At 40.7% G+C, this 15,771-nt stretch overlaps 1 protein-coding gene across 4 annotated transcripts in view; it reads left to right on the top strand.

The window, feature by feature from the left end:
• Nucleotides 1-476: 476 nt before the first annotated feature.
• DESI2 (desumoylating isopeptidase 2) overlaps nt 477-15,771 on the top strand; it is a 42,342-nt gene continuing 27,047 nt past the window's right edge. Inside the window, exons 1-2 of one of the 4 annotated variants that reach the window (XM_033851708.2) lie at nt 477-776; nt 1,069-1,185. In XM_033851708.2, coding sequence (XP_033707599.1) covers nt 735-776; nt 1,069-1,185 — 159 coding nt within the window. In that variant the 5' untranslated portion in view covers nt 477-734. The remainder of the gene's footprint in view (nt 777-1,068; nt 1,186-15,771) is intronic. The other 3 variants (XM_033851705.2, XM_019920490.3, XM_004326341.4) reach the window with 3 other exon arrangements.

The following is a 15,771-nucleotide window of genomic DNA, read 5'->3' as shown; positions in this document are numbered from 1 at the left end:
GTCTTCTGCCACATTCCGAAGGCTTCATCGAGTTAAACGTGACAGAAACTAACCGCAGCAGCAGCGGAGAGGTAAGGTAGAAGAGTTAGAAGACCTCACCAGCCGCAAGAGCGGACTACAAGTGCTGGGGCGCTGACCGCAAGCACTGCATGCTGGGAGCTGTAGTCTCCCGGGGAGGCCTGGCTCGACGCACCGGGCCCCCGCAGCATGCTGGGAACTGTAGTCGACGGCTGGCAACCCGCCGCGAGGAAGGACCGCAGTTGAGACTCCGCCTCTGCGCTTCCTCATTGCATGCTGGGAACTGTAGTCTTTCTGGGAACCCGCTCCTCCCGGGCCGAGAGGCACCGAGGCTGCGCCATCTTAGGTCCGAGTGCGGCAGTGGAGGCTAGAGCGCAGGCGGGCTCAGCCCAGGCGCCGGCCGGCCGGCCCCGCCCCCGGGGGCCTGGCGCCCGCCCCTCGCTTGGGCCCCGCCTTCCCCCACGTGTCTGCTGCCGGGGGAGGCGCCTGAGCCGGAGCGGGCCGCCTGCGGTCCGGCCCGGTCGGCGCAGAGGGTGTAGTTGGCGGCGCCCGGGAACGAGTCGCTTCCCGATGTTCCCGCCCCGGCTGCCGCGGGCCGCGCTGTGCGCTTAGTGCCCGGCTCCGGCCCCCTGAGGCGTCCGGGGGGCGGTGAGAGCGGCCTCGGCCCCGCGGAGACGAAGCAGCTGGAGGGCGAGGCGGCGGCCGCCGGGAGGAGGATGGGGGCTAACCAGTTAGTGGTGCTCAACGTGTACGACATGGTGAGTACGGCGCCAGCGGCGGGAGCCCGGCCCAGGCCCGCACCCTCTCGCCGGTCGGCTCGGATCCGGCCCCACGCGCTTCCTGCCTCGCGTCGCTGTCTCCCGCTTGGTTCTCTGGTGTGGGGGGAGGGGAGTATTATTTTTTAATCCTTGTAAACGTCGACGCGCTTGTTAGCGTTGCCCAGTCTGCCCCGGGGCTTTGGCCAAGACTCGGTTCGTCTTGAACCTCTCGCGTGCCCCGACTTGGCCCGGACCCTGGGCTGGGCCCGAACCTCTTGTCCCTTCCGCGAAGCTTGGGTCGCGGGCCGGACTTCCCACTCCACACGGACTCCGGGGCAGCCCCGCTTCTCCCACGCCGACTGCCTACTCTGCCAGACCAGCCCAAGACTTCAGAAACTCCCAAGCTCTTGTAAGTCCACAAAGTCACCGCTTGTGATGCCTGTGTTAGAGTCTCTTTAAAGGTGAACAGGAGCCAAGACACCCTTGCCTCCAAGGCAACCTCATTAAAATGAATGAGGCTAAAATTTATCCAAAAAATAGCCCAGCAGAATTATTTAGGGATCATGGTGGTGCTCCTTTCCTGGATTTTGGAGACCACTTTCCAGGTGATGCAACAGGTATGTGACGTGACCACAAGAGAGGGACTCGAAGAACTTGTTTGTTGTCATCTAACTTTGGAGTACTGTGAGCACACAGAATTGAGTCCAAGGATTGGTTTGCGTTATAATTGCCATTGAAATACCCAGTACACAGTTATTGTTGCAGTTAGATGCGTGTTTGGGTTTGTTTGCTTTCGGTTGATAAGTTTTTGTTTTATAAGGGATTCCCTTCTACCTGCGATGTTTAAAATTTCTTGTTAAGTGGATTGACAAATGAAAAAGTCCCCAACATTATTTTTGTTGTCTTAAAGATGCAGAAGAGCAAAAATACTGGAGGTCAGGAGTCTCGGTTCTCATTCACAGATCTAACATTTTTGCTCCCTTGTACTGTTTTTAAGTTTTTAAATTTACAGTGTAACATCTTGGGTAGAAAGGGATTCCCATGCCACAATCTGGGAATTATGTGAGAAGGCCATAAGAACTGCTTGAGATTTGAGATCAGATCTCTGTTGAGTTCACATATAAACTTGGGAGGTGAAAGGAGATGGGTTAACATACAGAGAAAAGTGGCACATGATAGAAAAAGTTACAGAGAAGACTGTAATTCTCTAGAGTAATAATTCTCTAGAGTAAATAATTCTCTAGAGTAAAACGTTTTGTGGATAGCTGTGGATGCCTTTATTTTCCAAGAATTTTTATTGCTCTTTTATTGTTTCTGTTTACCCTCCTCCCTACCACGCCCCCAGTGATCTGAATTTGGTTTCTTGTTTATTCGTGAAGATTGTTACCAACCATCTGTCCCTCGGGATATATTCTGCTCTTGAGAGCACAATATCCCTTTTCTTCTAGATTATTAAACCCCGTTAGAAATTAGGATTATGCAATGGCCAGAGGACCACGGTTTCATAGCCTAAAAGAAGTCTGTGAAAGTAGAGGAAGAGAGTGTTTTGCTTTTTTAATAAAACTGAAAGTACATTCTTTGGCTTTTAATGGCCTTTTTTACACTTTAGGTATTCTGTGAATCACAAAAATCATTGCCATGTGGTAAATGTAGGAAAAGCTAGAGATGATATTAAAACCAGTATATTTTAAAGGGAGGAGTGTTCTGAAAGATTTTAAAAATATTAACTGGATGACAAAGATCTTATTCTTCACATCACTTTTGTAAAGTAGGTAGTTACAAAGGAAGCAGAGAATAGGGTAGGTTAAACCTTCCCAGGTAACTATGAATAGGATCTAGAATTTCTAGACCACAGTCTGTTTCATTATTTTCTCTACTGAATAATTCCTGTGTCAACAGGAGGAGAAGGAGCATGTGAATGTTTATTATCAGAATGGAAACTAGCTGAATTATATGACTTCTAATAAACTTCCTTTTATATGTTCTTTTAAGGGCTTTTGGTCTGTGAGTGTTTTGTCTCACTAACTCAGCAACCTACAGTTATTTAGTTAGGACCCTGTAAAAGTCACAAAAATTAATTACCCTTTTTTTCTTTAAGGAATTTAGAAAGTCATAGGGGAGTTAACAATACAGTAGTAACAGTAGTAACAATTCAAAACAGAATACCATGCTTTTGATAAGAGGAGAACAAGATGTAAAGGAGAAGACTGAGTGTGCTTGTAGGATCAGGGAATGCTGAAAGATAAAGGGGGCAAAACCTGAAGGATTGGTAGGATTTCCGCAGGCAGGGAACATTCAGCATGAACACTGGCAGGAGTAGGAAGGCATAGGTTGGATTTGGGAAATCCAGTATAGCGAGAGTGTAGGATGCATGAAAGGAGACAAAACTTTCAGTTTGATTAGAATTTTTATTATTTGGGGCTGAGGGGCTGGGCTGCGAGCCAGGGGGAACCATTTAAAGTTTTTGTGGGGAGGAGCAATGTGATCAGAGTTACGTTTTAGAATTAAGACCAGTGGGTTGAGGTACAAATTTGTATCTATTACACTCTCATTTTTCTCAAGCCAGTTTTGGTTTTTGAAACATTTTTGCTTGATGTGAAGGGCAAATTCCTTTTATCTTTGGTAGTACTTCCTATTCATCATAAATGACTTTGATGAGGATTACTGTGGTCTGTCTGTACAGGCCTAATACATCAACTATCTATCTAGTCCAGACTTGGTAAACATGAAAATCAGCCTTTGATTTGCACTTAATAATCACTGTTTATAGGGACCTCTTGCGGTGTATCCTTGTACCTCTTTCTCTGTGAGACTGTTACTTGCTCTAGGTGACTGTAATTTTCCTGTTCAGTAGATTGGGAGCTGTTCATCATTTCTTTTCTCCCATAACTCTGCCACATACATGAAAATAATTGTATCAGGGTCATCTGAATTAACTTTCTTCTCATGAAGAAACAGTATAATCCTCAAAAGGTTACTTAATCTTACACAGTGCTGCTTAATTATTGCTTGCTGCCTTCTCAGTGATTATGTTCCTCTCTGTACTTTGGGGTAATCTACCACCAATAAAACATGTCCTGGAGTTATTTTCCAAGTCTTGGGAACGAGGTTATTCACATATTGCTAACTTACTGGCATACATAGTAAAGCAGGTGATTCAGATTAGTTTCCCTTGCTGGGCCAGTCTCTGGTATAGTCACTTTAGCACAAAGTCTTCATGTGTCATAGATCCAGATTTTGTGCTACTAAGGAATTTTTATAAAGTAAGAATATGCAGTAATATGATGACGTTTGTAGATTCATTCCGTAAACAATTTTCTTCCTATTGTTAAACAGTACCTGTACATCTTCAGAGTCTTAACAGAAAAGAAACACTTTCTAGGACTCTTCAAATGAGGAAGTTTTTGTCTGGACTCCATTCTTTTGATCCTCCTGTCTGCATTACACTTCCAGAGAGTGTGAGGCCATGCAGGTGTGACATGGTCTGACTTCCCGTACATCTGTAGATCTAATTCAGACTTTCTGAAAGAGTTTCAGACTCATTTAAATATACTTTTCACCTAAGTGATTCCATAATATTATTAAAACAACATGTCCAGGAACAAACTTCTTTTCCCCTTTTCTCCTTTCCTGACTTCAGACCCTTCCCCGTTACTCTACCGAACCCCCCCAGTCCCCCACATTTCTTGTTAAAGGCCCATTTCCTACCAATCCCCCACTGTCTCCCCTCCCCCCAACATATACTCTTTATGCTCACACAATGAAATTTTTAAGTTATCCGAGTAAGCTATACTGTACCCAGGTTCTTTCACACATGCTGATCCTTCTGTGTGGAATGTCCTATTCCAGCGTTGATCAGTATGACCCCCTGCTCCTAGCTGTAGCTTAGCCTTTATTCATCAGACTTGGCTTAACTTCTGTGCCCTAGTTGTAATTTCTACATGTCTCAATCACTGCATGTATTATAATTCTGTGCATCCCACTAAACTGTAAGTTCCTTGATAGCATCATACTATCACCAGTGTTTAGAACAGGGCCTGTCGCTAGAATGTGTTCTGTAAGTAAATCTTTACCAGATGAATGGGATTTTAACTAGGCAGTTTTGTTAGGAATGGTGCTAGTACTTGAATGGCCTGAAAAGGTCATCTGTTCCCTCTTCTCCCTGTGTCAAATGCCTATTTCTGGGTTTTTTTCCTTGTACTTTTACTTAGTTTATTGCAGGATTTTAGCTTTATTGGACCAAGAAGGGAAGTAAGATAGCAAAATAACATCAATTATTCTTCTTTGACATTGTTTTTTTGTTCTGTTTTGTTTTGTTTTTAACACTGTGTAACTAGACTGAAGAAATGTTCTTAATCTGTTTATTCTTTGAACTTGGATTTTAGTCACTCCTTGGAAGATAATCCCTTCAAAAACATTGTCAGTTCCTGAATTTTAATAAGATTTAACTAGTTAATAGGAACTAGTCTTAACTTTCTTGTACCAAGTATGCTTCTTGGGCCAGTGACTTTCCTACCACTTGATACAGAAACAGTGACCCGTGAGTCTAGCTAAAAAAAAAGAAAAAGGGCAGTCATAAATCAGCCCTCCTGTGTTATCTCTGACAGTATCTCCTTTTTTCTTTTTTCTTTCTTTTTTTTTTTTTGGTTTAGTGTATAAAAGAATCCAGTCCCTCTATATATTTGTTTTATATTCCTGCAATAACAAATTGCCCAAAACTTAGTGGTTTAAAGTAATGCAGATTTATTCTCTCACATTTCTGTAGGTCATGCATTCAGGTGGACTAGGCTGGTTCCTTTGCTCCAGATCTCACAAGGCTTGAAAGCAAGGTGTCAGCTGGCCTAGGCTGTGGGGGACACATCTGCTGCTAAGCCCGTTAGATTGTTCCCAGAATTCAGTTGCTTGCAGTTGTAGGGCTGAGGTCCCATTCCTTGTTTTGTCAGCCGAGCCTCTCTCAGATGCTTAAAGCCTCTTGCATCCTTCATCCTCAAACCAGCAATAATGCATTGATTCCTTCTCACACTTCACATATCTCTGGCCTCCCCTTCTCCCACATGTTTCCTACCTCCATCCAGTAAAAGTTCTCTGCTTTTAAGGGCTCTTATAATTAGATGAGACCCACAAGGATAGTCCAGGGTAGTATCTATCTTAAAGTCTGTATCCTTACATCTGCAAAGTCCCTTTGTCATGTAATATAGCATATTCACGGGTTCTGGAGAGCAGGATCTGGACATCTTAAGGAGTCATTCTGCTTACCACACCATCTGTGAAAGGTATTTTGTAAACCCCAAAATGTTCAGTGTTCCCTTTTAGCAGTCCCTTGACTTGGCATGGAATAAATGTTAACCTAGTAATTTAAAATGGAAAATTTGAGGTACAGTCATCCCTCAGTATCCATGGGGGAATTGGTTCCAGGATCCACCCTAGATGCCAAAATCTGCAGATGCTCAAATCCTGTGGTTGACCCTCCACATGCGCAGGTGTGGAACCTGTGGATACGGAGGGCTGACTGTATGTTATTGAAAAAAATCCACGTATTAAGTGGTCCCGTGTTGTTCAACCGTCACCTGTATTCAGAAAGTAAAGTATGGGAATCTTTTATGATTGGCAAATACTCCGATGTTAAGGGTCCAAGCATGCTGATGACTACAGACCCTTCAAACTGCAGTGGTATAGTGTATATCAATCTCGAGGTCACGTGTTGATGGATAAAGTTAACAGTATAGAATTCAGTGAAACTTATAAATTAAGTACTTTAAATACTAAGGAGAGCCTACTATTTTAGGTGAAATCTTTTGTTAAATGGATTTTTCTTAAGACAGGTTATACTTACACTTTCCATTTGTTGACTGTCAGATTTTCTATAAGAATATTTAAATTCCAAAGCACCATTATTGTTCAAGTATCACCCAGCTGGTTACTAGAATATAAAGAGAAGACTGCCAAAATAATCTTAAACTATGAGAAAGGCAGAACAATAATAAAGGGAAACGAGATACATGTCAATAATTTTGTTTCAATTTATTTGGAATGTATTTTGGTGTATGACTGTGATAGTCCCCTACCCCCAAAACAATAACTCAAAACTTAACTAATTAACCCCACATTATTTGAAATAAAAGTCTCTCCTCACTAAATTGTGATGTCATCCTTATCATAATACTAAATTCTTGCCCATACAGGATTGATTCTAGTCTCATTACTACAGTATTTTAATTATTATAATCTCACAATATATTTAGTATATGGCTGGGCCAGTTTCCCTTTCTTATCATTCCAAAGTTTTCATGGCTGTTACTCATTTTCTTTTTTAGAAGTACTTTGTAAGGCTCTGAAAAAATTGCATACTTTTTTGTCTTTTTTTTTTGACTTTGTTAAAATACACATAAAATTTACTGTCTTAACTATTTTTACCTGTGTAGTTCCGTGTATAACACATTGTTGTGCAACCAATCTCCAGAACTTTTTCATCTTGCAAAAGTGAAACTATACCCATGAAACAATTTCCCACTTCCCCTTCCCCTCAGTCCCTGGTTATTCCCATTCTACTTTCTTTCTCTGTGAATTTGACTAGATGCCTCATATAAGTGGAATCATACATTTGTCTTTTTGTAACTGACCTATTTTTCTTTGCATAGTGTCCTCAAGTTTCATCCCTGTTGTAGCATGTGTCAGAATTCCCTTCCTTCTTAAAGGTGAATAATATTCCACATTTTGTTTATCCGTTTATCTGTTGATGGACACTTGTTTGCTTCCACCTTTTGGCTATTGTAAATAATGCTGCTGTGAACATGGGTCTACAAATAAATCTGTTCAAATCTTTGCTTTCAGTTCTTTTAGCTGTATACCCAGTAGCCCACAAGATTTTTTTTGTTTTATGACATTTCAGTCTCATGTCATCCCTAGAAAGGCTTCCCCTAGCCTAAAATTATAGAAATAATCTACATGTTTGTTCCCAAGTGGAAAACCAGTACTAATTATTGAATGATCCATGGTTCCCCATGTTAATTGGAGGTACGTGCCACGTTTATCCTGTCTTAAATTATCATGGATATATAAATCTATTTAACTTTCTATACTGTTCATTTATTTAGTTACCACTTCCTGCACCATTACAGATGTTTAATTGCAGTATTCTACTGTGTTTTGATAACTGGTGATAAGTTTCTCATATTCTCTTTCAGAATTCTCTTTATTTTTCCCACACATTTGTTTTTCAAATAAAATTTAAAATCAATTTGTAAAAAATGTCATTGAAAATTTAAGTGTAATGACATTAAATTTATGAATAATTTTGGGGAGAATTGATAGATTTACAATATTGAGTCTTTTCCCGTAATAATAAGAGCTAACGGGACTTCCCTGGTGGTCCAGTGGTAAAGATCCCGCCTTACAATGCGGGGCACAGGGGTTTGATCCCTGGTCGGGGAACTAAGATCCCACATGCCGCGGGACAGCTAAGCCTGAGCTCGCACACCTCAGCTAGAGCCTGCACGCCTCAACTGGAGCCTGCGTGCCGCAAACTACACAGCCCACGCGCTCTGGAACCCAGGCCCCACAACTACAGAGCCCATGTGCCCTGGAGCCTGCGTGCCACAACTCGAGAGAGAAACATGTACGCCACAACTAGAGAGAAGCCCACGTACCACAACAAAGAGCCTTGTGTGCCACAGTGAAAGATCCCGCATGTCTCAACGAAGATTCCACGTGCCGCAACTAAGACCCAACGCGGCCAAAAATAAATAAATTAAAAATAAATAATAAATAAACCTTTAAAAAAAATTAGAGCTAACATTTTTGAATGTTTTCTGTATGCCAGCCATTGCAATAAGCCATTCCCTCATATCCTTTTTAAAAATGATGAAACTGGGGCTTAGTTGAAGAATGTGCTCAGAATCATGCCATAAGTGATAGAGCAGTCTTGAACCAAGAGCTCTGACGCTAAAATCTGTGCCCTTAACCACCATATAGCTGCCCTCATCCTTGGAAAGTGCTGTGTTTCTCTTTTTATTTGTCCTAATCTTACACCCATTCCTAAACTAACTTTCACTGTGCTCTTTGGAACTCATGAATGAGTAGTGATTTTTAAAATCCCCTACATCCTAAACCTTTTCTGTAAATGGTCCTCTGATGGTTAATTTTATGTGTCAACATGGCTAGGGCAGAGTACCCAGTTTTCAGTCAAACAGCAGTCTAGATGTTGCTATGAAGATATTTTTTAGATGTGATTAATATTTAAATCAGGAGACTGAGTAAAGCAGATTATCCTCCATAATGTGGGTGGGCCTCATCCAATCAGTTGAAGATCTTAAGAGAAAAGACTGCGGGTCCGTAAGGAAGAAAGAATTCTGCTGCCAGACGAGCTGTTACATCACCTCTTCCCTGCCTTTCCTGCCTGCTCTCCTGCCCTGCAAATTTCACACTTGTCATCCCCCACTATCACGTGAGTCAATTCCTTAAAATAATCACTCCCTTGTTCTCCCCCTACCGTCTAAGTTAGATTTTGTAGTCTACCATTTTAATCATTCCCTCTGTCATATTTGTCTGGCAAATGTTGTTAAATTGAACTCTCCATGTCCTCTACACCTCAGCAGACAAATGCAGCTAGAGAAAAATATACAACCATACAGACTAATCTCACTTTAAAATCATGACCACAAACCCCAAGAGGACCCTAAGTGCCGTCTGGCAATGCTTCCTTATTTCTATGGTCAACTGACTTTCCCACTCTCCAAGGCAACTACAGTATTTCATACTCTCTCCCCACATTCCTTACTGTCAGCTGATGGCTTCACTGCTTATTTCACTTAAATTAAAAAAAAAAAAAAAAGCGATTGAAGAGAATTTTCTCATCCTTCCACCACCGCTGTTCACCTCCCTCCTATTACATGGAAAGGGAACGCATTGCCGGTGTCCCTGCCTGAGGTCAAACCTTCCACTGTGTGCTGAAGCCCATGCTCTCCTATGCAAGGACTTTGCTTTTCTTCTGTTCTCTCTCAGTTTTTCCCCCTCTACGGTCATTCCAGTCAGCATATGAATATGCTGTAATATTTTCCAGTCCTTATTATCTCTGTTTATAAATTCTTCACTCTGCAGTGAGCTTGAGGGTAGAGAGAGTGTGTTACTCTTCTTTTTATTCCCAGAGCTTGGGACATAGTGATCACTTTAAAAAGGTTTGTGGACTTACCTGAAGTTCCCCTAGGACTTGTCGTCCTAAAACAGTTTCTCCCTCCACTGTGTCCTCTTGTTCATTGCTGCTACTTGCAGGATGGAGAAGCATGCTGCTGGACACCTGCAATGGCTTTGGGTTTCAACCCTGTGGCTGGCTGCTCACTTCCGGGGACGTGCTTTGCTCTGGTGTCTTGACGGGTCTCCCTAGCCAGTCAGGTGGCAAGTGAGAGTCCCAAAGCATCCACACTGGTTCAGAACAAGAGTATCGATGTGAGAAAGAGTCAGGGCTGAGACAGACCTGGCTTCTCCTTGGTCACGCCTTCTCTACCTTCTCCTTGGTCACGCTTACTGTGTGGAATCTGTTATCGGAAGTAGTGAAATGCAGTTCTTTGTGGTTTAGCCTGGCATCAGGCTGCATGGATTTGTATTCTACCTCCTGCGCTTTAGCTGTGTGACTTTAGGAAAATTACTTAACTTCTCTGTGCTTCTATTTCTTTCTAAAATGGGAATAGGACTTCCCTGGCAGTCCAGTGGTTAAGACTCCACGCTTCCAATGCAGGGGGTGCTGGTTCAATCCCTGGTCACGGAGCTAAGATCCCACATGCCAGGAAGCACGGCCAAAAATTTTAAAAATAAAATAAAATGGGAATAGTACTGTACCTAGCTCATAGGGTTTTTTTAAGGATCATGAGTCAATTTGTGTAAAATGCATAGGATGATACCTGGCACATGATAAGCACTAGAAAGTGTTGGCTATTGTTATCGCTAGTGTTGTTATTTGCAGGATTGTAGAAGCTAAATGAGCTTCCATTTGTATACTTTCAGCCGTTGCAACACTTAATAACTCAAGTTTTGAAATTTCATCAGTTTATCTAAAGGAGTGTTAGTACACAGAACAAAGTGCTACCCAGATTTAAGCATTAAAAGCAGGCTGTTGAATGGAGAGCAAACTAGGGGTTACCAGTTTGCAGGGGTGCGCAAAAGGGTACAAATTTTTGGGTGTAAGATAGGCTCAAGGACATATTGTACAACATGGGGAATATAGCCAGTATTTTATAACAGCTGTAAATGGAAAGCAACCTTTAAAAAATTGTATAAAAAATTAATAGTAAATTTAGATTTAAAAAAATGTGGGCTGTTGTACACTTGACACCATCTCCAAGATCTCCATCGTACTATATGTATAAAATTGAGGTTAATTGTATAGCCTTTTTTTCCCCTTTGTGTGTTAGAGTTGACAGCTGGTCTTCAGCCTTTCTGCCAGATGAACTTAATGCTTCTAATTTATATAAGTCTTTAAATATTTGTGGAAACTAAAAATAAACAACTTAGCTTGAGATTGGTTTGTATACCGTAGTGTAATTATAATTTCTAGCTCACTGTCCAACACTGAGTTAAATGAACCACCAGATAAAGTTAAGATGTTAATTGTCTCCAGCAGTTCTCAGTATAATCTGTTGTGTGTATTCTAGTCTACTGAATAGTATAAAAAGAGTTGTCTGGTTGAAGTACAGTCGAAATTCTAGTTTCCAGAAGGAACATATCTTCTAGATTTTCCCACTCCTTCAGATTTGAGGGTTAGTTATAGCTCCCAGAATAGGTCTCTACATTACTAAACTAGTAATAAGGTAGGCATGTCACATGGCATTTAGGCAAGAGTAAGTGATGGCTATTTCTTTTTACTTGCGATGGTATATGATGGGCCACCATAATTTCACATTTAAGGAAAAATAATGAACTAATAGTATTGATCTCCATCTTATTCTGAAGTTTCAGGGTACTTCGAGATCATGTAAAGAAAATCAAAGCCACATGAGACTGTTAGGAAGTAGTCATGTGACTTCAAAAGGCACTAGGTGAAGGCTAAGAAACCTGGGCTCTGTTTACAGTTTAGCCAGTCATTATGTGGCCTTGGGCACAGATTACTTGCTTGAATATCCCATAATTGATTTACATATTTTATGTGGACTGTTATTATGAAAGAATAAGTGAAAGCATGTGTTAGAGTAACCCAAAAAGAGTTATTAATTTATTAGATATACACATACTTGTTTTAACACTTGTCAAATTTTGACTGATTGTTTACATTCTTAATGAGTTCCTTATGGGCAAGGACAGTGAGTTAATCATCCTTGTATCCCCAGTGTCTAGCAGAGTCCCTGACATACATTTTATTGAATCAAAGTTCTCTAACTTGCTTTATTTATAGCTTTGTAGGTAAGTAAAAATTTTAAATGAGATTTAAATTGAGATGCAATTTAGGGGAACCTTCTAGAACTGTTTCTCAATTTTATCCTGGACCAACTAAAATACACATTTTACATAATACTTACTATACACACATGTAACTGAAACCAGATGTTCAGGAAACACCTTGCTGTGTGTGATGTCCTCTGATAAGTTCTATTGCATTATGTTTCATTCATTTAAAATAATGCTGGTGCAACCCACTGAAATGATTTTAGGATTCTTTAATGGGTTTTAAACCTACAGTTTAAAAGATACCTCTCAGGAAGGCAAGCTCCATGAGAACAGGAACTTGATCATGTTCACTTCTGTATTGCTAGTTCTTAGCACATAATAGGCGTTCAGTACATATATCTTGAATGAGAGAAAGAATGGAGTTGTTTTCCCATGGGTCACGTTTAAGAACAGGACAAAGGGAAAAGCATTACATATTCCTTGCTACATTTCAGCTCATCAAGTATTTGAGTGATCTAAGTACGATATAATACAATACACTAAGCAACATGGAAGGTACAGAATTAAGTAAGACTTTGTCTCAGATCTCATGCAGTTTTAGAACCCAATCCACGAGGACAGTCAGGTGCAAATAGGCCTTCTTAAAAGGAGTTTCAGGGTTTTACCAAAATTTTTATTTCACACAACTAAATTAAGTGCCTGATACGAGAGATTTTCCAGAACATGGTTTTCTGGTGTAGATGTGGCTCAGGACCAAGAATTGGCAGTACCCTGCCCCATCTACTTATCATCACTAGTAGAGTCTAACGGTGGCTAATATAAAATAGGGTTAGTCTTAAAAATATTCAAGGGGCATTTGGTTCACTGTTGATTTGACTTCTAAAAATCTGTTCTCCTTTAAATAACTTAATTCACAGTCATCCTATGTCTAGCTTGTTGTGGGAGGGTCTTAGAAATTAGATCCTTTGGTAAACATAATAATTTGTTTTTGAAAATTAGTTTGCATAGTTAGTAAACAGGAGGAAGCTTTAGCTCTGTACAAAATACACATCACCACATTTTCCTTGGTTTCTTAGATTATCGTGTCAGTATGTAGTTAGGCATATTCACACTTGTGAGGTCAGGACAGTGCTCAGGAGCTTTTTAAGACTCAGAGTACAGTTCTTAAGAAGGCCAGTCTTAGGCTAACTTTAAATTTTATCATCAAAACTGAGACTAAAGAGTAAAAGAGGGTGCAGGCGTAATGGTTGTATTGAAGCAAACGTAAACTGGGACTGTCCCAGCAAACAAGGAAGTTTGGCTAGGCTAGCTTTTGTGCATATGTTTGTGTTTGGCTACACTGTCTCAAAAAGAAAAAAAAAATTTTTTTTTACAGAACATTTATAAAACTTTATCTTTAGGGCTTCCCTGGTGGTGCAGTGGTTGAGAGTACACCTGCCGATGCAGGGGACACGGGTTCGTGCCCCAGTCCGGGAAGATCCCACATGCCGCAGAGCAGCTGGGCCCGTGAGCCATGGCCGTTGAGCCTGCGCGTCCGGAGCCTGTGCTCCGCAACGGGAGAGGCCACAACAGTGAGAGGCCCGTGTACCGCAAAAAAAAAAACAAATTTATATTTATAAAACACTATTAACTAAAAAATTACAAATCTTTCATAATCAGGAGAGATTATGTACTCTAAAAAATTGAGGCTTAATACCTACTGTTATCAACAATTTATAAATAACTTTGTAATGAAAATATTTTTGTTACATAAAGATTTTTTTTTCTAAGACAGAAAGTTGGCCATGTGCTTATTAGATAATATTTTCAGGTAGTGAAAAGATTGGACATTTTCTTAGAAATAATTATTATGGAATAGAATCTATATATTTCTTATAGTATAAAGCAAATTAACAGACATAGCACTGGATATTCGTGATTTCATCTAAAAAAGATACTAGAAATTCTTTTCATTCAGTGAGTTTTTATTATCTCTCTGCTTTATGACTAACCTGATGCTAAGGCACCATAGATAGCATTAAATATGATTTACTGTCAGTATTAAATAGCATTTGCTGTAAGGTTATCTGGGGCTAAATCCAGTGGTACCAGAAAGACTTCATAAGGTAGTTTAACAGTGTGAACATCAAGGACAGTTTTATATTAGATGACACTATAATAATTATCCCACAATCTCTACTAGTCACAGTTTATTTTGGATTTTTTTTTTTTCTTTTTTTTTTTTTTTGCGGTACATGGGCCTCTCACTGTGTGGCCTCTCCCGTAGCGGAGCACAGGCTCCGGACGTGCAGGCTCAGCAGCCATGGCTCACGGGCCCAGCCGCTCCGTGGCACGTGGGATCTTCCCGGACCGGGGCACGAACCCGTGTCCCGTGCATTGGCAAGTGGACTCTCAACCACTGCGCCACCAGGGAAGCCCTATTTTGGAATTTTAACTCAGTAATTGAAATGCCTTGTCCTAAACACCTTTTTTTGGGAATTAAGTAAAATGTTTACTTTTAATCCAGTGAACACTGGTTCTAGTTTATAGGGGAAACAGTCATACTTTATACTTAGATCATTTAATACTGCCTTTTAAGGAAGTCAGACCCAGGCTCTAAGTGGTTATATTAAGTGTTTTAAGTTCCAGACTAGGGAGATAGCATTTATCATTGCTGTTGCTTTCAAACAGGAAGCGTAACATTTTATTAAATGAATAAAGCAAATCACTGACTAAAATGAAGTTTAATGAAAGTTCTCTATCAGAAGAAGAACTTAACATTTTAATATATGACTATAATATAGTACAGTCAGTTCACTTCTATAAGCAATGCTTTAAAATAATAAATAGAAATATTTAGGCCAATTTTTTCATTGAAGCAAGATTGAGCTCAAAAGTTAACTATAGTTGGGGCTTCCCTGGTGGCGCAGTGGTTGAGAGTCCGCCTGCCGATGCAGGGGGCATGGGTTCATGCCCCGGTACAGGAAGATCCCACATGCCGCGGAGCAGCTGGGCCCGTGAGCCATGGTTGCCGAGCCTGCGCGTCCAGAGCCTGTGCTCCGCAAAAAAAAAAAAAAGTTAACTATAGTTTATGTATTTATTGCCTTCCCACATATTTCAAGATGATAACTTTTCTGTGAATGGTTTCCTCTTACCTTTTTATATTAATAATTTGGAATGCTTTGATAAGCCTTCTAAACTTCAGTGACACTGGCTGGTATCAAAGGAGGTAAAGCATGTATTAGTGGTCCTTCCTTGGCCCTCCTCTCTTTACTTACTTGCCACCTCCATGGACTTAGGAAGTACAAGACTGTAAGGTCCTAGCACCAAAGTGAGATTGGTTCTCCAGCCCTCTGCTCATGTCCTTCATGAATATATAAGAATCCTATAAAACCACTGCCTTATTTACAGAGACCTTTTACTCAGATCTGTACTTTTCAAGAATATAAATCATTGCTTATAGGAGTCTTAGAGTCAAATTAACTTTGCCATTGTTTGCTGTTCAGTTTAGTGAGTCACTGCTCTTGGTGATTTGACATCAACTCCCAAAGATTCTTGAAAATTCTGAGAATTAACAGGTGGCCAGAACCAATCTGATTATTTACACGTGCATACGACCCTTTACCAATTTGTAGAACAGAGT

Source organism: Tursiops truncatus, chromosome 1 (assembly GCF_011762595.2).
Source record: "Tursiops truncatus isolate mTurTru1 chromosome 1, mTurTru1.mat.Y, whole genome shotgun sequence".
NCBI lineage: Eukaryota > Metazoa > Chordata > Mammalia > Artiodactyla > Delphinidae > Tursiops > Tursiops truncatus.
This window is presented reverse-complemented; position numbering and strand designations above follow the sequence as displayed.